The 26,625-nt window shown below is 40.6% G+C and overlaps 1 protein-coding gene across 1 annotated transcript in view; it reads right to left on the bottom strand.

Moving 5' to 3' along the window:
• Positions 1-26,070, bottom strand: part of dpp6a (dipeptidyl-peptidase 6a) — a 244,933-nt gene extending 218,863 nt beyond the window's left edge. Inside the window, exons 1-3 of the mRNA XM_028568972.1 lie at positions 25,992-26,070; positions 25,679-25,891; positions 25,531-25,598 (exon numbers count right to left, since the gene is read on the bottom strand). Of these exons, the coding sequence (XP_028424773.1) occupies positions 25,531-25,587 (57 nt within the window). The 5' untranslated portion in view covers positions 25,588-25,598; positions 25,679-25,891; positions 25,992-26,070. The remainder of the gene's footprint in view (positions 1-25,530; positions 25,599-25,678; positions 25,892-25,991) is intronic.
• Between the last annotated feature and the right edge of the window lie 555 nt (positions 26,071-26,625).

Below are 26,625 nucleotides of genomic sequence, written 5' to 3'. Positions count from 1 at the left end.
AACCACTCAGATCATCGCTTTTCCCTGGTCTGAACATGCGCAGCCGATGCTCTCTTCTATTAATTTGAGAGAAACTGATAAATCCCTCTTCTTACATTCGTCTCTGGGGAGCTGAGAGTCGGTGTGCGTTGTCCAGGCTGCCGCTGCAAGCGATCATTTCAAATATGATGGACAGCGCACTGATGGCTATACAAGCTTTAACCTGCAGGAAAAGTGACGCCAGTTCAGCTGTAATCGCATTTACATGGACATCAGGTGTGCACATCTTCCCATTAATTTGAGCACTATGTAGTTTGATTGATGGACTTGTGTGCGTGGTGATTATGAAAGCCTTAAAATGTCATGATTTTAAGGGAATTCTCCATCATGAGTGGGTGAAGTGATCTTCCTGAATGCTCGTTCCTTACTCAGACTGATGTGAATTATTTTTTGACCCTTTAGAAACTCCCTAACTCCCTGTCCTTCATTCAAAGCCAGCTCTCCCCAAAACCTTTCACTGTCTGCCATAGCTAACTCATGACCTAATGTCTGCAGTTATATGGCACTAAAACATCATCCAATGTAGACAGACAGTCAGCAAACACTATCAAACTTTTCCGACTGTACGGTCTATGTCTGGCTCCCAACATAGAGGTAAGGATCTCTGAGGGGGTCACAACATACATCTGGGGTCACCAGGTGATCTACAGGAAAGGAAAAAAGAAAATATACATTCTCCTACAGAAAATATTTGTTTACAAGTGTCCCTTTAATCTTTTTTTTTTTCCATTTATAAAAAAAAGAAAAAAAATGGCCCACATTATTCAAATATAAAACAAGAAAAAAAGATTTGGTTGCTGTAAAGTAGGAAAAAATGTTTTGGAAAGGATATTTAATTTACTCGGTCTAATAATTGGGAAACAAACGGACCCAGACTGTGTACTTGCTGTTTTTGAGTGTTCTAAAAGCTCCCTAAAAAAAAGAACTGATCGTCCATGCGAGTCCAGACAAGTAGTGTGCATGAGCAAGCGGGAAAACCGTTTACGGGTCAGTGTTGTAAATAGTAACCCAGATTCTGGGCACGTCTGTGCTGCGTTCCGGTTTTGTTCCATCCTTCAGCCACGCGCCAGACCACACCGGGAGCGTCTCAGAAGTAGGATTGGCCATCGAGAAACGATTCCTAATCGTTTCAAAATTTACAATTCCAGTAGAATCGTTTCTTTATTGGAATCGTTTAGAGGATTTGGTTTCAAATCCGATCATTGCTTCTCAATTTAACGTGCACAAGTTTTGGTTTCCGAAGAGGACAGGGTCTTGTTGTGTTGCAGCCTTGGAGCACAGTAAGTGGTGCTCTAGTGTGGCTTTATTTTACATTGAAAAAGCCCCGTCAAACTGCAACCCACCATTGAATCAAAATAAAACTTTCCTCTTATTTGTGAGGCACATGACCCGTTTCAACAGAATCGAAAGGAAGAATCGGAATTGGAATCAGAATTGTTAAAACCCAAACGATGCCCAACCCTACTAAGAAGCGGAGCGTCTTTCTGCCCGAATCGCAGATTTATTGTCTCTACAATGTAATTCACAGAACAATCGTGTGTTTATTGAGCTAGTATCTACCTTCCACTACAGGCACTCCTGCAATTAAAGGTCCCATGACATGGTGCTCTTTGGATGCTTTTATATAGACCTAATTGGTCCCCTAATACTGTATCTGAAGTCTCTTTTATATAGACCTTAGTGGTCCCCTAATACTGTATCTGAAGTCTCTTTTATATAGACCTTAGTGGTCCCCTAATACTGTATCTGAAGTCTCTTTCCCGAAATTCATCCTTGGTGCAGAACTACAGCCACTAGAGCCAGTCCCACAATGAGCTTTCCTTAGGATGTGCCATTTCTGTGTCTGAAGCTGTTGAGGAGGAGAGTGGGCGGGGCAAGGTGTAGGATGGGGGTGTGGCCTTGACCAACTGCCACTTTTCTCGTTTGAAAGCCATGATGTCTCTCTCTCTCTCATGGGTGTTCTAAATTCTCTGAGCGGGCAAATCAGAGAAAGGGGAGGTAACCTTGCTCCTTATGACATCATAACAAGCAGATTCCATAACGGCTCATCCGAGCTTTCGTTTTCTCAAAGGCAGAGCAGGATACCCAGGGCTCGGTTTACACCTATCACCATTTCTAGCCACTGGGGGACCATAGACAGGCTGGGGGAACGCATATTAATGTTAAAAAACCTCATAAAGTGAAATTTTCATGCCATGGGACTTTTAAACAGTTAAAAAAAAATCTGTGATGTCTATTATGTTTTTTCAACCTCCAAGATGAATATCTCGTCATCCATGGTGTTGTAAAGGAGACATAAACGATATTGGGGGATAGTCTCGCTGTTTCAGTTCCTGACCCGGCTGTCCGAGCGGCTCGCGTGAAAATGGACCTGGCACGTATCTTTAGCGGAGCGGAGAGCTGCTTCACCCACACTTCTGGGACGTGCCATGGCGCGGATGGTGGAATATCAAGCATTGACTCAAATGGCAGCGATTGCTCGCGGGGGCCGCCCGGTGGAAAATAGGGGTTAGGTTCTAGAGACAACACATGTATTTGGGAAGTACTGAGCATACAATAATGGATAAACAAGACTTGGATTATACTGCACAAGTTGTGTGAGAGTTTGGAAATGTTTCAATATAGTTTATCTGGAATTAAACGTGGACCCCTATTACAATTACTCCAGTTTTTTTAAATCTCCGTTCACAGTGGAGGCATGCAACAATAACATTTTCCTCATGAATTCAAGGCCACACTCGGTGAACAATTGATATACAAATGGTCATTTGGAGGGTAAAGTATTCCTTTAATGAACAATACATGAGCTTCACTAGGTCACCAGGTAAAAGCTTATTGATTTCCATTATTGACGTCAAAAACTAATCACAAATGAGGCGTACATAAAGGGAAACTAATCACGTACTGTAGATGTGCATGCATTGAGACAGTTGAGATGTGCATGTGCAATATGTTATACTTTTACCTTTAATATTCCTTTTACTTTAATATTTACTATTTTTTGGCTAAACAAAGAACACCCACTTAAGACCAAGCCCTCTGTAACATCAGCTTTCAAGATGAAGGCTTCCTTAGTTCTCTCTCTCTCTCTCTCTCTCTCTCTCTCTAGCTTTATAAATCAATATCAGTCTTAAAGCATATATCTTCAGACTTTGTGTTTACTGTACTGCATAAAAACAAACTGTACACAGATGATGCAGCCAGGCAGCTGAGTGTCCTGAACTCGCAGCAGCAGTTCACTGCTAAAGGTTCCCCCAACTGAGAAGTGCAAACAGCATGTCTCACATAAATCTCATTTCAAAGTGCCTGGTATTAATTACTGTGGATGAGGCTGTCAAAACAACCTAATGGGGGCATCAGGCTCCCCCGACTCCAGCTGGACTGCTGACAGAGGGAGAACACAGCCGTTGCAAAGATAGGTAGCTGGCTGCGCTGCTCCCTTACTGTGCTGGTAGTTTGTTTTTAACTGATTTTCTTCCTAACTCCTCTGTGGACTTCTTCCGTCAAAGGCATGCTTAAAGTAAAACCTTTGTGTGGCCGGTTAGCTCAGTAGGTAGAGCGGGCGCATATATATATATATATATATATAAATTGTAATTTCCCCACTGGGGATCAATAAACCGTATAAATAAATAAATAAATAAATATACAGGTTTATTCCTCGACGCAGAAGGTCTAGGGTTCGAATCTGACCTGTGGTGGTTTTCCTGCATGTCTCCCCCCACACACACACACTCTCTCCCCTTTCATATCTCAGCTTTCCTATCAAATAAAGAAATGCCCAAAATGAAAAAAAAAAAAAAAAAAAAAAAAAGTAAAACCTTCATAACACATCATTTTCAACTCATGGCCTGCAACTTGAACTAACAGCTTTGCTGATGGCGCCAAATTTAATCAGGGTTTATGTATCAAACATGACACACTCCCCTCGACCCCACAAGCTGGCCTGTTCTACACATGCAATATTGAATTCACCATGTTGTCTGTTCCCCTACTACGCACACCGGGCCAAGTTGGAATTCATCACGTACAGGTGTGGCGGCCAAGGACATCTGTAACAACAATGTTGGCCGCGCTGGAGCACACAGCTGCTGCCGGGTGTGAAGACTCTCAGAGAAAATGGCTGGCCAGGGATGGGTAAGTGCTACTACGGCATAAAGCCCCCCCAACAGTAGGCAGTCGACTGTCACAGAGCAGCCAGCAGCCAAAGCTACCGAGCTGGATGGGAGCTCTGCTGGGGAGAGAGAGTCTGCTGGAGCGTGGACAGCTACTGCCCGACTTCAATATGGAGATGCACAATAAACGGCTGTCAGAAGAGAGCTGCTGTGTTACATAGACTGTGCATGAAAAAAAAAAAAGTAAAATCTTTGTAATCTTTGCATTGTCGCAACACACGACCACTTTACAAAAAATTCTAACAAGTGAATACATGCATACATCAATACAAAATATTGTGTAAGTATGTATATCTAAATCTAATAAACTGTATCCCCACACAAGAATCCTGATATTAATTACGTCCAATGACGTTTCTAAAATTCCCACTTTCTACATTATCTACACATGGCAAATACAGTAAGAGCAAAGTGAAGGAAAGGTTATTGTTATGGTAAATAAACTATGGTTAAGTTATGGTTTGGGTTAGGCACCTTAAACAGGAAATATAGTTACATTTAAAAAAAAAAGTTCTGTTCAGTTATGTTGCACAAACTCCATTCTTCTGCATGACAGACACATTCTACAAGCCAATCTTCTCCCAATATGGACGGAATTCTTCGACAAATAGCTTTACAGGAAGGTGCTTATATTTAGTGCTTATACTACTGTATACCAGCAGGCTACATAAAAGAATCCAACAACAGCATGGGAGATTTGAAACAATCCCTTCCTCTTCCTTTCAGTGTTTGAAACATGCAACTTCCTAAAAGTTAAAGAGCTTTGAGAGGCCACATAATATGGCAATATTTGTTCTTTAAAAACAGGATGCATAATGAATGACACACATTAAGGATCAAGTAGTATGCTTCCACACGACTCTTAGAGAGTTAGACTGCCTAAAGTACATGTATAAGTTGCCTAGGCTCCAACTTTTTCTGAAGAAATCCCATGTCCGGAGACTGGTTTTACTTGTACATGACAACTGCAAATACTAATATCACCTAATTACAAAATAGAAGTAAATTGGTGGAGCAGGTCTCTATTTATCCACTCTGATTGGGCCTTTAAGCATTCAGTTAAACTAACTTCTCCCTGGTGGCCATAAATAGGTATGATAATGTCTGAACACATCACCAGGATCTGTCACTGGCATTCATCAGCTTGATGTCACGCATGGACCAGTTTTAAACATCAAGAAATAGTTTGCATTATGTCAGGAAGAACAAATCTTGTTCGAATCGCAAACCTTTGCAGGACCAAGACTCCATAGACAAGTATTTGTAACGTGTGTGTTTGCTTGTTTGCGTTTGTGTGTGTGTTTGTGTTGTGTGTGTTGTGGTGTTTTTAGAGACTGGGCATGTTCCAAACCAAGACTCTCTGACAAGCAGGGAAGACTTTAGACAAAAGTGATTAAAACTTCCCCAAATCCAGGATTGATTGGCCTGGATCCCCAGTGGAGGGAGTCCAGAGAACAAGCTTCATTCTGGTCAACAGAGACCTTCACAGGACAGATCGATGGTTTCATTATCAACTTAAATACTTGATACTGTGATATCCTCTACGCCGCTGTCACCGTTGTCTTTTGCCGTTTTCTTGACAACCTGAGACATACCGGACTTGCTTTAAAGAGGAATGAAATTACTGTAAGCAATATCACCGTCATACTAAATTGAATCTAGGAAACTGTGACTGCAACTAAATCCTTTCCTGATACAACTGGTCTTTAAAAGGTGCAGTAGGTAAGACTTATAAAACTAACTTTCTGTCATATTTGCTGAAACTGACCCTATTTTCCAGTAGAACTACATGAAGCAGTTAATAAAAAAAAAAAATCTGGCTCCTTTAGCTCCTACAGTCTGTAGTGCGATTTGCAAAAATCCAGAGCTCCCTGTTCAGATGCAGCAATCAGGGCCAGGGGGGGGTGTCTAACTGCATGTCAATCACTGCTCATGCACACTCATTCATTCTCCCTTGTGGGGGGAGGGGCTTAGAAGACCGTTTTGGGCTTTAGCGGAAAGGGGGGAGGGACTGAGAAGTTGTCGTTCAAATTTTTTGGCTAAGTCCTGGATCTTCGCAATCCTACCTACGGCACCTTTAACTGAATTCTATTGTTTCAAAAAAATAGCACGAAAAGCTGCTGTAGTGTCTGCTGCATAGCAAATTAATCCTAAAATGTGGTAACATGTGGAGTCAAGGTGCTACTGAGCTACAGGTTAGGAGTGGTAAATGTAAATTGGAGATGGCTGAAAACGTAACCATTACTGAGCAGCAGGAATTAACTATTTCAGTACATTCACTATGAAGTGATTTGCATTTCTGTGAGTTTCTCTCAAAAAATGCTGGGTGCACTTTTCCGCTGGTGGGGAGCTCCATAATCTAGAAAAGAGATTTGTGCTGACCTTCCCCGTCCGGACTGTCAGGGCGACAGATAGTTACCATCTCTAATGAATTCAGGAGCAGGAAAAAAAAATGACACACAGGCATGTAAAGTGCACATTAATCTTGCAGCCTCGATGCAGGAGGTCTATTATCGGCATCACTGCAGCATACCGAGCTAGAAATATTCTGACATGATGAGGTGTTTGCCAGTGTGTTTACTGGTATACAACCTTTTAATTCGCCTATAGAAAAGCATTTTTGCAGTTTTAATTCAAATGCTGAACCCTGAAAAGCACTCCGATCTTAAAATATGACATACCGTAAATTGTGAACTGCAGTACAAGCTCACAGATAAGTATTTCCTCTGTAGCAGTTGGCAGCATGAGACAGAAAAGTTACTGTAATTATTTTCCAACTTAAGGAGACTTTTGCTTCCCTCCCCCCTATGACGGAGCCAGTAAGCACATCTGAATATTAATGGAACAGTTGCCTTGAACAGCAGGCGTTTGTCAGGAACTTGGATCAGATTCATCACTTTAACCTGCTCTGCTCCGCTCAGGGGCGGATGATGAGTTCCCACAGCACAGCAGCTGGCTTCGGCTTCACAACTCACACTTGAGCGGATCCAAAAGGACATGAACACGAGCGGAAAGTGAAAGTACGGGAAATGAAATGCATGCATAAGTTATTACAAACTTTATTTTGACTTTAAAACAAAAGTAATAATACACAATTTTGTCAGTTTGTATTACTATGTTCCTAATTGGTATAACACAACAGTAAGTACATTTACATGCACACCAATATTCCACTATTATTCGGAATATGACAATATTCCGAATTTGATACAGGAGATATACTGAATAAGGCCTTTTTCCAAATATAGCATTTTCCGATTAAGACGTGGGATATTCCGGTATTATTTGGGTTTTAGAGGCATTCTTGGACATGTATACAGCGCATTCGGAATATGCATCTCAATTGGGGTTTTTACCGCAGTTTACAGCCTCTTGCCTGTTTATAACTCACAATCAACTCTGTGCTATGCTGTGGTTGATGTACACAAACCAACCAGCCAACAATTTGCAAGGCGACACACCCGATAAGAAGGAGAAACACAGCTAATTTTAAACATTATCAAAGACTTGGATATCAACCGTTTTTTGGATATGCGCACACATGGCTATGCGGTGGTTGAAGGAATTAAAAAGAGGGACGTTGTGTTCGCACGGTCCCACAAGTCTGCCAACCCTGGAAAACTTTTGAAAAAAAATCTTATTTTGCACGGCTACATGTACTTGGGAATATTAGTGGAATATGGTCAATCCACGAAATCTGTGCCTTTTAAACTTTAAAAATTTGAAAAATATAATTGTTTCAAACTGATTTTCTTCAAAACCCATTACATTAAGACATCTTAACATGACAAGAAATTGTGTTGGGCCATCTCAAGCTATGCCATTTATTTTTGCTCTGGGAGAGTAACAGGACTGATGGTAACTGATGTAACAGGACTGATGATTTCATGCTAATATGCTAATTTCTAGCTAACAGGTGAAGGTCAGAAAGGCACATTGTATGTAATCTGAAAGGTTTTTACTTCTAGATATTGGTAATATCAGGATTAATAAATAATTGTTTATATGTACACTTTAAAAAATGGTAAGAGGACTGATGTTGTATGCCGACCCCTCTCTAACAACCCTGATAAAACATGAAAAATAGGACATTTAAGAAGAGAGAAACTTAACAAAACTGTGGAATCCACTTCCTCTAAATGATGTCACTTCCTTGAAATTATGTCACTTCTGGTTTGTACCATTATTTTATAGGGGGGTTTTGGTGATAGGAACAGGACTGATATGCAATTAGGGGACAATGATAAAATACTTTTATTTCTAAGATAAAATATCTATTTATGTCAAAACATTTCTTAACAATGAGACAATTCTTATATTGATGCATATGATCTATAGTAACATTATGTACCTCACCCATTGCGTGTCTTGTGTGCCCTTGTATTGGTTCTGTGCTTATGTTGCTGAGGTGTTTTTTTCCTGTTCCCACACTGTGCTCCTAGTGGGGGCATAGTCTGGGAGTTGCCTTTTTCTCCTCGTCTCTCCTCATGTCATGCTGTATTTTCTTTACCCAATGTTTGTATGTACCTTGTAAAGCGCTTTGTTGGTTTCTTATCTGTGAAATGCGCTCTATAAATAAAATTGGATTGGATTAATATTATGTATGTAAACAGTTTAGGAACAAGGGGCAAAAAACGGAATATTGTGTGTGTAACGTAACGGACTTCACAGTGTGCATGTAAACGTAGTCAGTGACTCAATCGGGTCCATTAAAGAATATGCTGTTTTAAAGAGGTCAGATAGGACTTTTACTTGGAAAACTCATTTTAACCAAGAGGCATTCTACAATGCTAGCAGAAACTGTGGTAGTTTGAGACATGAATATGATGAATGGATTGTTTGTTTGCTCAGCCCCATCTGCCTGCTACACCTGTCAAGCTTTCCATTCTCACACAGCACATGCAGTTTACAAAGATAACAGTGGCAGATTTACCACCCACATTCTTTTATAATTTTTTACACACTAAGTCCTTAATTTCAGACAGAGGTCGACAGAAGGTTTCTACTTTTTAGCCAGCGACAGACAATTTTGTCGTCTGAAATGGCATCTATCTAATCAAGCTAACTTTAGCTCCGTGAGTTTTGAGGGTTGAAAACACTGTTTCTGGATGACTTTTTACAGTAAATAAATAGGCACTTGATGGTCAAAAATATGACATTGTGCTTACGGACTGACTGAATGTCCCAGGCATGTTCTTGTACAGCACCTTTGATGAATTTCATGCAGTATACCTGTACCTAGTCTCGCATTGCCAGACCTTCCTACACAGCGCTGCGGAGGAGGGTCTGGCTAGTCCACACAGCATTCCGGGACGGGAGAAAAACGTGCTCTGGTTTATTAACATGTCTTTAAACCAATCACAATTGTCTTGGGCGGCGCTATTAAGCGCCAAACGGAGCTCCTGTGCCGCTGCAAAATAACCTCGGGAAGGAACTTGTTTTGGTGAAACATGTACATTCAAAAGTTGTTTTAGTCGTGCAACAGAAAACTGTGAGGGGCGAGGGGTAGTCATGTTGAAACTGAGAAGGGCCATCCCCAAGCTCTTGCCACAACGTGTGAAGGGCTGTCCTTCTTCCTTCTTCCTTGTGGAGACCCCGTGTTTGTAATAATGGGAGAAGGCATTGCTTCATTTACCTTGACACACTGGTCAGTCAGAAAGGACTCAACCCATCTGACATCACTGCACTCCCAACCGCAATAGCCTCTCCATCATAATGTGAGGCCTAATGGTGTGAGGCCCAGATGAGAAGTCCATAAATAACACACGTACATATCGTTTGGGCTAATCAAAGTGACAATAAATATTATGGAGCATATACAATAGGGCGTCATCAGTGCTCCTTTCTGTCCTGTATGCAAATTGTAGAGGGTCAATAACCCCTTGCACATCTCCTAGAACCATGTTTTAAGACAATCTTCTCAAGACTTTTCATTACAATTGATGTTAAGGCAACTGGACGATAGTCATTTAAGGAAGATGGTTTTGACACTTTTGGTACCGGCACTATCAGTGAGGTTTTCCAGGCCTTTGGAATGTAATGTGTGTCTAAAGAGATTTGAAAAAGCTGCCCAGATATAGGGCTAAGTTGTTCCCTACACTCCTTTAGGACCCTTCCTCTGATTTTATCAGGACCAGATGCCTTTTTTGGATCAATCTTTTTGAAGATTCTATGCACCTCCTCAGCTGTTACAACCAGGGGAGGGCCACAATTAAGTTGTTTTCTGATAGAATTACGCTCTGAGGAGAAATCTGATCTATCAAATCTTGTATGAAAAGTATTTAGTTCATTTGCAAGGGTCAAGTCATCTCCATTTGTGTTAATGTGGCTTCTCTTCACCTCCTTCCCTATCATTGTGTACATCCCTTGCAATGCCTGTTTAAAGTTATTACCCCTCATTTTCGCCTCAATCTGTAGTTTATATTTATGCTTACACATATTGGTTAAATGCGTTATCTCTCTTTGTACAACCTTCATCTGGGCCATATTCCCTTGTTCAAAAGCTTCCCTTTTCCTTTCTAGTGCTATTTTGAGTTCTTTATTTACCCATGGTTTGTCGTTGGCAAATACTTTAATGTGTTTATCTGGAATTACACAGTCCACACAAAACTGAATATAATCTTTCACCACAAAGTTTAATTCTTTCAGATCCCTGCAAGTGTCAAAGAAGGTGTCCCATATTGTACAGTCAAAACAGCCTTTAAAAAGGTGCTGACACACCAAGGAGATTATCGGCCGTTGGACAGTCTGGCGAGGTCAGTGACTCGAAAACCAAAACTGTTCGGTGTGTCCTGCGCCGTCGTCAGTCTGAGGGGCTGTCGGCGTTCATTTTGGCCGACCTGACATGTTCAGTCGCCAGCAGGGCAGTCGGGACTCACCCGGAAATGGCGAGCGGAATGAGGTGACTAGAGTCTCTCAAAATCTGACGAAAATCTTTTAAACTGACCTTTGTTGAGCTGAAATGAAGACAGATTCAGCAACTGCATGGCCTATTTCTCGCTTAAAATGTTTTCAGAAACATGTTTCAGTGAACTGTTTTAGTACAATATGAGAATGTATTCTGAACAGCCGCCATGACAGTCTGGCTTTGAACCCATGTGACGCGTTTGTCCAATCAGCTGCCGGTTTTCATTTATTGGGCAACAATACATATTAGCGCCGCCTGCTGTTATAGAGGTGTATTATGTCTCGTCTCGTCTTTTTGGTATGTTCTGTGGCACTTTTTGGACCAACACGGGGAGACTGATCATTTCGATTGGCTTTTCTGTCAACGGTCAGCCGTCAGCTATACGTGTAAACTTATGCATACAATGTACTCTGTTTTTCTTTTGTCATGTAAACTTTTTTTTTTGTATCAACATACCTTCTTGAAGGGGTCGTGAAGTGAAATCAGTGTTATTATCCAACAACATCTCTGTCTGTAGCCATTATGCATTCTGTCCTTTCACAATGCCTCCCTTGCAATGCAGCCGATTATATCTGCAGTTTTACCGCCTGACATTATTATGATTTATCAATAGCATTTAGTCACTGAAACAAAACAACACTAATTTCCTATCATACAACCACACAGTACTAAGATCTTACATGGATGTTTCTACACTACATCAGTGAATAATGAAACATGCCAACAATGCTTCCTTCCTGTCACCCTCTTTGTAATTTGTGCTGCTTTGAAATGAGCTGCATTCAGACGTGCAACTGCAAAAGGCTGTCTTTCATTACCAGTCAAGGCCCGTGTATGCCGGATATCTTATATATTACGCCCATTTGGGAAGATTAACTACAGGAATATGCTTTAGTGTCTGATAACTAGAGAGTCATATTACATTGCCCAAGGTGGTTTCTGGGGCAACAGCGTGGCCATCAATCAGCTGGGTGTAATCTGACTAGAAATCGTTGTCAGCATGCAAATTAGTGTCACAATTTCACACACTGCCTGTGTGTACATGCCAGAGAAATTGGAAAATGTCAGGTAAATAACACTGTAAAACTAGTGCTTGTCTACTGTATGTGCAGCCAATGTGTGATATCTGAGTGCTTTCCTCAGAGATATTACATCCAACTGGAACTGGAACATTAAACATAGTTGGTATCAAAACCTGGGACACTGCGGTAAGGACTGGGCCTGGTACATGGGGCGCACGCTCCACCAGGTGAGCTACAACGGCACCCCGACATTTCAGTTTTTACAGATTAAACAAATGACATAAAACTAGAAGGTCATTTTGTTACCTTTGGACAGAGCCAGGTTAGCTGTTTCCCCCTCTTTCCAGTCTATGTGCTAAGCTAAACTTAACAGATGCTTTGTATTAACTGTACAGACATGAGAGTGATATCAGGGTTCTCGGCAAGATAGGAAATAAGCATTTTAGGATTCTAATCTATTCCTTTAATGATACTATTGTCAGATTTCCATTCAGAATGATCACACCTCGTTGGGCTACTTTTTACAGTGCATGTAAACACATCTCATGTTGTCTTTTGCATGACATGAAATGCTGCATGCTCCAGCTTCACATCCAGTATGCACGTGCCTCACAGACTCTACCACTGACGATGGAAACCACCAAACGAAACCGCTGTGCCACTGTGCACTCATTTAGACATATATTCACTTTATCATTAAGAGAAGAGTTAATGGTGCTAAAAGATTCATCCTCAAGGCCCCAGCTTCCTGAGGAATATCATGCAACAGACTGCACACGTGTAAGCACTGCAGGTCTATGCACTAAACCAGGTTAACCTAAAGGACAGGGCTGAGTTGGATGTTTTTCGACATTGCACCTGCATATCTGTCCCACTTTCTGCTGTTGTCTACAGCTTGCTGCTCATTTTAGATTGTTCTGTCTCTGGAGGCACAAACCCCATTAAGTGAAACTAATACAAACAGGCAGCAAGGTGAGGTTCAGCAGTAGTGAAATTTCAGAAAGTATCGCGCTTTGTTAAACTTTTCATCGAGTTAAAAATGTGGTTGATGGCTTTACTGATCCCTTCATATCTTTGATTTTCTGCCAATTTGCCACTAAACCACTCATTATTATTGGCCGGCAGTACACTGCTTCAGCCCCTTTGCTCTTTATCCATCTGTATTAATGTGCCAGTGTGTCCATACCTGTTTTGGCTACACAGAGTTGATCTGTATTTGTGCTCCCCCTGAGGATGATTTACAAAGCATTGATAGGGCGGCTCACAGACTGGAGCACAATAAAACTGTTGTTTATGTTTGGCGGCGAGTGTTCATTGTCAAGGGGGAGCGGCATCTTGTTTTAGAGCAATGTCAAGCCCCATGCGAGTTAACACGACAAATCATCTCTTTTTAACTGCCAGGTATGCGGGGACAGATGAAGCTTGTGCGATTTTTTATACACCAGCATTTTGCAATACGTCAATAAAATCGCCACCACCAGTTATATGAAAATGGGCCGTGGCAGGGCCATGCTATACATTTCAATAAAGGCTGCAGATTGGAAGTGCAGTGAGACAAGGACAGGACTCGGAAAACAATGTGTAAAAGTCACGGCCAAGCCAAGCAATCCGGCCAAATAGGGCTAAATGACTGACTCAGTCCAAATGATTATGTGCAGCACATATAGAGGAGTTTAAATCCACTTTTAAATGTGGTAATGAAAATCCCTGCACTATTAAGTGGCTATTTAGACACTGATAGTGACACAAAATACACACTGGTAGTTTATCTTATCAAAGGCAACAACAACATACCCCTTCAAATATTTTGAATAAAAAAAATGCTTTATGGACTAATAAAAAAGGAAACAATTTCACTCTTTAGAGGAGACACTACAGGTGTTGAATAGGTTAACATTTTAACTAATATATATCACCATGGAACCTCCCCGGTTGATTACTTACATTAAAACAATTATTTTTTTGTATGTTTCCTAGTCTTATGTTTAAATATGGAAATGAGGCATTATCTTATATAAATAGGTGCCATTTTGCATACATATCCACAACATGAAATCTGACCATTAGATAAAGCCATTTCTTTCACCCAAATTATTGTGGGAAGTTTGGATATATCTTTTTATTGCTCCATAAATCAGAAAATATTGTCAACACAGTCCATTTTTGCCATGTTTTTAGCAACAAAATGTTCTATAAAAACAGGCTATGAATGATATGTACAAATCCCTCTTTAAGAACCTTCAGATTTTAAATCAAATTTATTTGTCACATACACAATCATACACCGTACAATGTGCAGTGAAATTCACTGTATACCTGTTCAGTCTCAATAAAAACAATAACAATGAAATCCATAAAAATAGTAATATACAACACAAGAAAATGAGGTGGTGGGTGTTGGGCTAGCCACAGTTCTCATTGAGCAGACGGACAGCCTGAGGGAAGAAGCTCCTCCTCATCCTCCAGTTTGTTCTCAGTTCTCAGGCAGCGATAACACTTCCCTGATGGCGGCAGAGAGAACAGTGAGTCGCTGGGGTGACTGGGTTCCCTGAGAATCTTTGTGGCCTTACCCTTGCAGGGCCTGATGTAAATGTCCTGCATATTGCGGAGAGGAGCTCTGATGGTCCGCTCAGACGAGCGGAACGCCCTGTTAAAGTGCTCATATTATGCTTTTTGGCTTTTCCCCTTTCCTTTATTGTGTTATATATCTTTTTTTGTGCACGTTATAGGTTTACAAAGTGAAAAAGCCCAAAGTCCACCCGAAAGGCACTTACCATCTCTAACAGAAAACACTGTTCACAAACTGCTCCAAACAGCTCTGTTGTAGTCCAGCCTTTACTTCCATGACAAACGTGCGTCACGATATAATGCTCGCCTAGCTGCTAGTGTGGCACTCCCTCATACTCTGCTTCTGACTGGCTAGTAGTCCTTACCTAGCTACTGGACATATGCGACTCCCAACAAAGATGGAATAGAAGTGAGATGCCTCACTCTGTAGCTAAAACAGAGAGCTCAACTCACCGGGTGAAAAGAGGAGCTGCAGCAATGTGCGGTACAACAAATATTTGGTGTTTTTTGAAAATTAAACCATGTAAACCTTTTCTGATATAACCTCTAAATACAATTATGAACCTGAAAATGACCAGAATATGAGCACAAGGGCAAAGGTAGTCTTTTTGGTTGCTGCTGTCCCATCCAGATGGTGATGCTGCCAGACAGAATGCTCTCTATTTAGATAGGAATGACACTGGAGAGTTTAGTGTATGTAAGTGCTAAGGCCTTTAAAAAGATATGTAAAGTAAAACTTCATCCATTTTGAAGGACACTACAGGAGAAAATGGTAAACATGTAAACTTCCCCAGTTTGATTACGGTACTTACATTAAGACAATTTCTTTGTATTACAAGTTTACTGTATGTTTTTGTTTAAATATGCAAATAAGGCATTATTTAATGCCAACCTTTGGTGAATTCAGGGGAAATCTACAGACGCAAATAGACAAAGTGGAGTAAAATAAACACCCAAATGTTGTCTTTCCACTAGTCTGAAAGGAGACATATTATGGAAGCACTATTGACCAGATACTGTAGTGTCTCCCTTTAAAGCACAGAGGAGCAAAAATCAAGACAAAAACAAACGACTGCTCCTTTGGATTTAAACCAGGAAGCTAAACTCCTTGATTGTGCAACACACCTTAAAATTGGAGGGCTGCAAGCACGCTGGGGTTTAACTGATCACATTCAAAGCATGTACAAAGTAAAATGCTTTCACCTGAAATTAAGTGAAGTGATTTTAATTAAAGGATGTGACCCGTAGGTTTCTCTGTTCCACAGTGTGCGTCAGTGTGCAGAGACACACAAATGGGCAACCAGGAGCTAACATAAGGTCTTCTAGAGCCTACTGCTGAAAGGCTCAGCTTAGGAGAGGGATATAAAAGGGATTTCAAAGACCTAGATATTCCCTGGAACACACTTATAGGACGGTAATGAAGAAGAGGAGGAATTATGGAATCATCAAAAATGGTTCCACATAATGTGTCTATGTGGAAAAGTCTTTATAAAGGGGCCTTGTAGTTCTTTAAAAAGACACTCAGGGTTTTCTCTGGAAACAGAACTTCAGATCAAAGTGCAGAAATAGATGCACTGGAAATAAATCCTCAACTAAAAACAATATGAGAAGTAAAAGTCATTGCTTGCATGCTCATGATTTATAGGCCAAGTTCCCTCTGATCAATAACAATACATCTTCTAATAACAATATCAAATAACTGATTTATCTTCAAATGCCATGGCTGATAAACTGCCTTTATGGATTTATTTTTTTAATACCGCGCTACGGCTGCTGAATGTTAACTTAAAAATAAACCGTCTTACAAAAGAGCCTGAAAAAAAACAAAGAGCTTTAGAGAAAATGTCCCTGATCAAATAACTGGACATATATATATTTTACCAAAGTATCCGTCAGTGGCCTCACAAAGCCAGCCCACATATTTCACTTCACTAAAGGTTGTGTGGAAAGGCTCAAAGTGCATTTTTTAAATAAGCTACAGGAGCTTATTTATTGTTATGGATCCCACTGGGATGATTCGACTGCCAAACCGTTAAAAGGGTAAAAGGGAAAGTTCACCCACACATGCAAGAAAATAGGGATGGGGGACAAAAACACAAAATTATTATTATATATATTATTTTTTCCAATTTTCTTTCAAGCACAGTATACATATATAAATATGTTAAATATGTGACAAATAAAAACCACGAATCTAAGGGTCTGTTGGGGGCTCAGTAGAGTTGGAGATTGAGGGCTGAGTGAAAGAACTTTAGAGTTTAGAGAACTCAAATAGTTTGGAAGAACATCTCTCTTTTTCATTGAAAAACGCTCCAGTTTGATATGATATTCGTCTTTCAGTAATTGTCTGTGTGCCTCCGATGCACACGGACAAATCAAATCAGTATCCGGGAATGATGCATTCAGTGCTCGTTCTCCAGATTGAGCATATGGAGTGACATGTTGACACATTCTGGAAGACTGAGTAATTGTCTTAAACGTCTGTCACTCTGCATAACTTTCAATCCTGACAAGTCTCTGTATAATATTCTTCTTTGTATTCATACAAATTTAATATGTAGTCACTGCTGTGAGGCAATTTCGTACATTTTGGCTTTCTGATTCTAGATTTTTAGGAAATAATTTAAGACTAAATATTGTTTACTGTTGTAGAGGGCTCTGTTTACATTTCATTTTTCTATGTTTTCCAGAACAATACTGTTGAAAAATATGTGCAGCATGGGGAACACGGGCACAATAAACGCATGAAGAGGTATGGCTATTTGTATACATCTCTCTGGATATCTGACCAAGGACATTTGACAACACATAAATTTGCCCTGAGCGCTGTTGTTGCGTGGGTTTAGGGTTTATATAAGGATAAACAGCGGGACTGGAGAAGCAGAAAGTGGCCTTTTTTTCATCTTGAATGTACAAGATGTTACAACTGTAGGATCAAACACACCCAACAATGCAACACAAAGGATCTTTGTTCTTTATTTTCACATTCCCTTTCAAGTAAAAGTTAAAGCAAAATGAGGACAGAATGAATACAATTATGGTTTATTTATATTCATAGAGAAACTGAGGTCCTGCTGTCTTACATGATGAGGTGTGTCTCTGTTAGGATGTAGGGTGATGCTAGACTGGGATGTTATGAAGCAAACTGCAGCCTAGAAACAGTTATAATTCTGTTTTTTCATGTCCAAGTCCATGCAATCTTTCATTAAAGTGCTCATATTATGATCATTTTCAGGTTCATAATTGTATTTAGAGGTTATATCAGAAAAGGTTTACCCCCATGTCCTGCAGCGGCACAGGTTCGAATCCGACCTGCTGCCCTTTGTTGTGTGTCAGCCCCCATCTCTTTATGTCTATCCACGGTCACTGTCTAAATAAAAAGGGAAAATCCCTCCCCCAAAACACACCATATCTTTGTTGTACTGCACATTGCTGCAGCTCCTCTTTTCACCCTGTGTGTTGAGCTCTCTGTTTTAGCTACAGAGTGAGGCATCTCACTTCTGTTCCATCTTTGTTGGGAGTCGCACATGTGCAGTAGCCAGGTAAGGACTACTAGCCAGTCAGAAGCAGAGTATGAGGGCGTGCCATGCTAGCAGCTAGGCGAGCATTATAACGTCTTTGTGTGTTACAAAGTGATGAGCACTTGTCTCTGAAGTAAAGGCTGGACTACAACAGAGCTGTTTGTGAGCAGTGTTTTTCACCTTGTAAACCTATAACGTGCACAAAATATATATATATATATATATATATATATATATATATATATATATATATATATATATATATATATATATATATATATATATATATATATATATATATATATAAAAAACAATAAAGGAAAGGGAAAAAAACAAAAAGCATAATATGAGCACTTTAAACAGCCTTCTACAGCCCGAAAACTAAACTCTTCATAATGCCAACCACTTTATTTAAGCCTCACTATTAACCCTCCTGACCCATTTTCATAAAGTTTCTATATCAGAAATTTTACGTGGATGGTTCCATACAATGCTCTTCACAAGTAAAATAAATAATAGATAATTTTACTACTTTCATTGAATTTGGGTGTTTTGTTTAATTTTATAGCAAAAAGAAATGATAAAAGAACATTGAAAAGAGTGACATAAATGTTGGAAAAAGTGACAAAAACGTCAGGGAAAAAGGACATGAGTGTTGAAAAAGACGACCAAAAAGCTGAAAAAAAAAAAGGTTTTAATTTTGACACAGAATAACAAAAAGTTGCATGGTCGACGGGAAAACAGCACAAGGGTTAAGAAACCATTAACGTAATGGTTTAACCAGTTCAGAAGCCTCAATATGCACCAGCTCACTTTGCTGAGTGAGACTTGTGGCTCTTGCACAAAAGATGATGAACTCTTTTATCCAGCAGAGGGCCAACTTAAACCTGAGCCCTCAGTTATTGCACGTCAGCACATTGCAATATTCCACCTAAAAAAAGAATAAAAATAAGGCTCATTTGCATCATATGTCCATAAAAGTGGTACAAGAAGTGGTAAAATCCACTGTGACAGGCTCTGACAGCATGAGATACTCTGGATGCAGCACATTTAGTCTTTAGTTTGATGGGTACCGAGGCCTCTGGGGGCACACAGTGGATGTGCTTGTGATTTTAGATATGGCTCAAATGCCTATCTCCCAACCAGCGGCGGCAGTTTACTGTTGTGGCGCCATTGGTCTCTTAGGGCCTTGTTGACTGCTTGCGATACACCACCAGATGGGCTGTCATGACCCAAGCGTTTTGCCGAGCCAACCGCTCACTCAAAGGGCCAGGGAGGTCTCAGTGACTCATGCAATTACACTCCCCGTTGTGTCAATCATGCCCTGGAAAAACCGAGCCGCGGCAGAGATGCTGCAGCAGAGCTGCTGCAGCCGAGTAACACCAACACAGCGTTGTACTCGCCCGAATGTGTGTACACGTTTGCATGTTTTTTTCCCCAGGATAACATACTGTAATAAAGCTCCCGTTTCCCCGAGGATTTCCCTCGGTGTAGTATGAGCTCGGGCAGGATGCCACGGCTGCAGCACCTCATGATTAAGTGCACACAGACACACACACACACCGGTGGTTATTACAAACAGAAATGCCACTACAGCAGAATAAGCAATCTGCAACACATTTAAGGAAGGAAAAAAAAAAAAAAAAAAAAACCTCACCCCAATGGTGTTAAAAGTGAGGAAATCTTTTCTTTCTTTGTGTTGCATTATTCATTTCACAGGGGTAGAGCTCTCAGATGTGGCTCCCGATGTAATTTCATTGTGTACTCTCTAAACAAGTTAGTATACAAATACAGAGGCACAAGGTGTATTCATCTTTTCCTCAGGCAGAGTCAAGACAGTCTTGATGACATTGCAAGCAGACAGCAGCTTTTATGTGTTGGAGATCAGCATGAAAGAGCACCTTCAAAAAGCACAAGGCAAAGGCTCTACTGTATAACAAGAGTGGGCTCAGTTTGACCAATGGCGGGGCCCCGTCCTCTAGAGTAATCAGGATGAGAAAAAGATTACTGGTGCTAATGAGCGGGAGAGCCTCCTCGAGTGCACAAATTCAAAGTGCAAAGATGATTGAGATAGACGTTCTCATGCCATTTTACTAAGAGTGCAGAAAAAAAGAAAGGGGAAAAAAAAAATAAAAATCAATGATCATTTCCATAGTGAGGAAGTTGGAGTGATAACCGCGCATTACAATGGGCCCGCAGTGTAATGAGAGCAGGGATCAATACTTGGCACATTCATGCTGGTGTTTGGCCTGCTGCTGGCCAACAAAGCTGCGGTAATTAAGAAGTCCACCCTCAATCCAAATACCTCTCAGCTTAGCTCCTGTGTTCCTTGAAATATCCGTTTAGCTCTTTTGCACTTGAATAACTGGGTGCCATGGTTATTTGTATTCTGATGTAAGCTCAATAACTGCAGAAACAAATGAGTTTTAGGTTAAAAAAAACAACAAAGTAATCCAATGCAGTAATGATATAGACAAATAAACCTCAGCGAATTTCCAATTATTTGACGGGACACAAGTCCAATAGTTTTAACTGACAGATTTAGTCAAGAGATCAATTTATATTCGGGCAGCAGCAGTCAATACATATTCATTGCATCGGCAATTTAGTTGGTTTTCCTCTGTGTCTCAACTGAGTCACACAAATTAAAACTTTCATATTCTCATTATGAAACTATAATCAGAAGAATTTGGAGCTTTTCCGGGCTTTGCAGATGCAGAGATTAGCGAAGTTGCAAATGGTTCTGAAACTGGGGGAGCTAATTGGGATTTTAGTGTGCTGCACACTCTGCTGCAGGGCTGTCAGCGGCCAAGATGATCAGACGAGCCGGCTGTAACAGAGACAAGACAAAAGAAAAAGGAGCAGCATGAACTACAGAGTCAAAATTAACTTATAAGCTCTGACTTGATCTCAGAGCAAAAGGGACTCTTAAAAAGCTGCAACAATCCTACATGTATCAAATGAAGCCAAAATACAACTCAAAACTTTACAGAACAAATAGTGTAACTAGGGCATACGATCACAGGAAGACTGATACACATGGTTACTCAAACTCAACCAAAAGGAGAGAGAGTAAAGGATTTCGGCAGCGGCTCATGAAGTGACACTCCCTTACAGGTACATGTACTGCAGTACCACACTGCCCTCTAGTGGATATTTTGTGTCCAGACACCATTTTATCATAGCAAAACTGCATCACAAAAAAATATGTTCCCCTCCTCATTCTGATCTGCCAGAACAGTCAGTTAAGTGGGAGGTAATTGGGCATTAGTGGAGTAGGACATGCTTGTTTTCAATTTACAAAATGACATCACACATCTACAATACTGCTTTTGCATGATGTCATTTACATTCTGTCATTTATCCTGCAAGATGACCCTCACTATACAGCTAATCTGGATATAAACTGCAATGAGCAGTAGTGTCCTTGTGTTACTTGCTTTCTTTATATGCTGCATGTGGGCTGCTCTAAATACGACTAGGATTAATATGAACTTGTATATCATTCTAAGCAATACAACCTAGAAGGTATAAATATTTATATATCACCCGATCAAACTATAAGAGGCCCAGACTGATCTCATGAAATGGCGTATATACATTACCTTGCAATTGCGTGTGAATTTACACCGTAGCAAGTAATATGAAAGGGCGCAAATCCGCGTAGGGAGGTTGGTCGGGGTGGAGGACGGGTCAAACACAGGACTTTCACCCAGGAGAGTGTGATGTTTCCTAAATTCAACAGTTGCTTTCTTCTTTTACTAAATCCAACCCCGTTCTTCTTTTCCTAAACCCAACCAGTTGTTCTTTTCCTAAACCCAACCAGTTGTTCTTTTCCTAAACCCAACCGGTAGTTCTTTTCCTAAACACAACCGGTAGTTCTTTTCCTAAACCCAACCCGTCTGCTGTATACGGTGCTCAAAATGCGTGCAGATAACATACCGCTTGGCTTCAAGAAAGTGGGCGTGTATTTTTACACGAAGGCATGATATCACGTTGAGAGGCAACATGTTTCTTCTACTGAAACTTAAGGAAAATTCCATCCTCATAGATATTATTATACTTTACGGCTTTACAGATATCAGCGCTGCAACCAATGTTCGTCTTCAGTAGTGATTAATCAGTTTCTCGTTTGGTCTTTAAAATACAACATATTACAACAACATAAAACAGAGAAATTAATGAAGTATCCACATATGACAAGCTAAAACCAGAGAATGTTTGGTATTTCTGCTTAAAAAGTAATCAACTTATTATTGCAATTTCCGTAAATAGCATCAATTAGTTAATTTATTGTGAGATAATGTGTTCCACTGCTCCTTTAAACTACCTCATGTCTGCTACTGCTAATAACTTCCTACATTTCCCAGAAGGCCTATGGACAACTCCCAGAAAGAGGACTGCCTCTCTGTGATGCATTTGTGTAGGTAGATAGAGCGGCAATTTGAAAAGTGGGCACAACAGGAAATAGTGTGATGGTTGAGATTACTACAAAGCTACTAGAAGGAGAGGCTGTATTGCCATCACAAAGCTCCAAGATGTTACCGCACTGCATTATGGTCTTTAGAGGCTACTGTGGATAAACTATCTCTTCAATTCTCCCTGAGCGTTGTAAAAAAAAAATCTTATGTCTTATGTCCTTCTTATCTGTGATAAGAGGGACAAAAAAAAAAAAAAAAAAAATACTATTGGTGTTGCAGATAACCGGATCATGTTTTTACATTTAAAAAACACACTCAAAGCTGCACTCCGTTTAGCTAGTTAGCTATGGGAATGACAAAAATACACCAAAGAACAACATGGGTGCAGGGATGCATGGCCAATCACTTCTTTGAAGTCTCATTTTTAATGTTTCATCATCAGTCATGCAAAACAAGACAAAGTGCAGAAATTGCATTAGATGGAATCCTCAAAGGATCCTCAAATAGTCTCACGACACAAAACACTTGCTCTCCTCTCATTTCAGGTGTTCACAAACCTGTCAAAGCTTGTCACAAGCTGATGACCATGGCCATGTGGGCCTTATCCTGCTGGGAGGGCTGCAGAACAGATGCAGACCTAATCAGAGTGTCATTAATCCACGATGAAACATGTCTGTGGCCGACTGTCAACATGACTGGAAATAGAAACTCTCCAGAGAGAGAGAGAGAGAGAGAGAGAGAGAGAGAGAGAGAGAGAGAGAGAGAGAGAGAGAGAGAGAGAGAGAGAGAGAGAGAGAGAGAGAGAGAGAAAAGTAGCAGCGCCAAATCTTTCAAAACAGGCACAAATGACAAAACCATAACCGTTTGAAATTGCAGACGATCCTACCGGCGGGGTAAAAGTGGCCAGATAATAAAATAGACACTGCTGTCCGGTAACAAATGTTTCTGGAGAGGTACTTATCTGAATCTATTTTCTCTCTCAAAGTTGATGTGCAAGAGGAGATGAAACGCCTTATAATTAGAACAATGAGTGAGCAAAAGCACAAAGTATGGACACTAATATTCCTCCGCTGAACACATTGTACAAACAAACACGGCGAGCACTCAGAGAGATGTAGCAAAGGACAGTAAATATGTAATAAATAATATAAGTCAACAGCAACAGTGAGTATACAGATTTCCGACAGGGAGACTCATGGTCCCCCACAGCAGTCATCACCCGTTATGCTCCAAATGTGTTCATTTGCACTGATTACTGGATGTTATCCACTGGAACACTATTGATTATATAAAAAGTGAATACTGCAATATTTTTTTCATACAATTGAACTGGAGTTTGAACTGTACGGGTCAGTTTGGTCAAGTTTGCATTTGGAGTGCAGATGCTGGACATTTCAGCATTTTATCCTACTTTTGTCTGCCTAATTCAACCAGTTTTCCATTACTTTTAGCCAACTATTTGAACAGTGTGTTCATTACTTATAACTCGGCCTACTTTGGCCATTTAGCCATTGCTTTTAGATATCATTTACCCAACGATTTCAACCATTTCTTCTTTACTTTCTATCTCATTTAACCAGTTTTCCATTACGTTTAAATGTAGCCATTTATTAATTCCTTTTACATAAGTATTTATCCATCACTGATAACTATTTGGACTGCATTTATTACTTTAAGCTAGGGATATTTATTGCAGCCATTTGTCCATTACTTTTAGCTTGCTGTTACACTTCTCTGCTCATCTGCAAACTTGTTTTCACACAATCAATTGCAACACGTAATTGGAGTTTTCTTTCTAATAAAATCCTGATTTTTATTTATTTTTAATTGGTTGAGCTCCAATTTTTCTACGTTCCTGGGGTACAAGTAGCCTGCTACCACTAGTTGGAAATCACTTCATTATGGGATCAAAACCTACTGTTCCAGAGTTCAGCGTGTTAACAAACACAACGCAACAGTGTGTGTTAATTCATGTCCACACCCATCAGGGCTCATTTAGCAGATCATTGTAAACACCTCAATACCATCAATGACAAGTACTTGTAGCGCCAAAATCAACATTTGGAAACACTGGGAAATCTGCTGTGGATATTCCATGTGTCGTAGCTGCTGGTGATAAATAAGCTTTCATACTTCATCAACTCCACTGATGGTGCATGTTGACAGAGCCAGATGTGTCACACACACACACACACACACACACACACACACACACACATATACAGACACAAGACTATTCAGTGCCTTCGTCACTGTCTTTCCTCCCACATTCTCCAGCTTTTCTCCCCCCCCCTTCCCTTCATTCCTGCTCCACTCTCACCCTCAGCACCATCTTCTCCCAGTTGACTATCACACATGCAGCAGCGGCAGCATACATCCAATAATGTGGGTCATAGCTTGGTAAAACAGTGGCGCTGTGGCACAATGTCATCATCTTGGATCTCAGTATATAGCAGATGACTATTAAGTTACAAATGAAGAGGTTCGAGCACGAAATTAAGTTCTATGCATCATTATTTTCACTGATTTGAGAAAACAGCTGGCAAAAATGATCATCTATTTTGCAGTGAGGCCAACACAATTGACTTGTCTTACCCAAAAGCTTCCAGTGTGCCTGTAAACTGCCCACTAACATCTTTCACTGTTAATAAGATGATTATTGCAGCCGACAAACTGTACCCGGGACAGAATTTACAACATCTCCAAAGCGCACAGACGCGCAAAAACCCAAACAAAGCAGAAAGCAGCGTCTGCCAAAGCGTTTCCTATAACTTGCATCCAAACATCCAGCATCACTGCCATGCTTCCTCATGAGCCGCAGCCTGTCTGTGCGCACGGAAGCAGCTCCAAATCATTTAACTTCTCTGAATAACTTACCTTTCCAGCCTTGGAGCACCTGCGATACGCGTTTGTGGCTCCTGCCGTTTGGTTCATGGCGAAAACTTCTGCGGGGGGAAAAAAAACAAAAGTTGGAGTTGCATTCAAGAAGGCGAGCACGTATAAAGCTGATGAATGTTTGTTTAACCTGATTTGCTGGATATCGCCCTCGATGTCGCTCCTCGTGATCTGCTTGCAAAGAGCCTGTTTGATACTCGGAGACGCGTTAAATGGCTTATTGTTTTCTCAGATGTAGTCCAGAGGATTTACCGAGCCCTCCTGTCTGTTGATTCACGCAAAGTCCCGCTGATTGGTCACGGAGTCAAATGTAAATCCGATGAGAACTTTCCCAGCAGAGCAACTGTGAAAGGTGACGCTTTTAACTCCGCTTACTGTATTTGAAGACATTCACGTATTTGTATTTACGCACTTCTAGTCTGATTTGAGAATATCACACTCACCTGCTCACACTGGCGGAGCCGCGTGTGTGGGTGGGTGGGTGAGTGTGTGTGTGTGTGTGTGTGTGTGTGCGCGTGTGTGTTTGCGCAGCAATTGCGCAAGCGCATCGCATCTGACCAGCCTGACTACACGGGGCTGAGGATGGAGCCTTTCAACACTGCTCGCCCACTAAGAGCAGAAAACAGCAGGAGGGACTGCAAGTTACACTATTATCATATAGCATGATTTCAGATTTCAGATTTCTGTTTATTAAAAGCAATATTCGATTTTGAGCCTACTGCATTGTTAGCCTATGTGCCTCTACTCTGCAATTTTCCTACGTTCTGGTCAAATCCAAAAATAAAAAAAACAACTGCAGGTTTATCTCCCTCTTTATAAAGCGGCCTAATACCAACACAGTGATCTCTATCAAATTCAAATAGGATGACTGACACCAAGGATTACAAGTGACAAATTATTTGTGACAATTACAACCAATATCTCAGCACGGGGACAAGAATTTGTTTAGTTTCAATTATAAAAATAACAAATGAATGTTACAAGGGCAAGCTTCCAATGAAGGGTGACAAATAGCTGGCCGGGGTGCTGCTGAGCTGTGACGAAGTTGCTGTCACTCATTTTCAGAAAGGGTTGCAG

The sequence above is a fragment of the Perca flavescens genome, chromosome 22 (assembly GCF_004354835.1).
Source record: "Perca flavescens isolate YP-PL-M2 chromosome 22, PFLA_1.0, whole genome shotgun sequence".
NCBI classification, from domain to species: domain Eukaryota; kingdom Metazoa; phylum Chordata; class Actinopteri; order Perciformes; family Percidae; genus Perca; species Perca flavescens.
The sequence above is the reverse complement of the archived record's forward strand: the minus strand, read 5'-3'. Positions and strand labels throughout refer to the sequence as shown.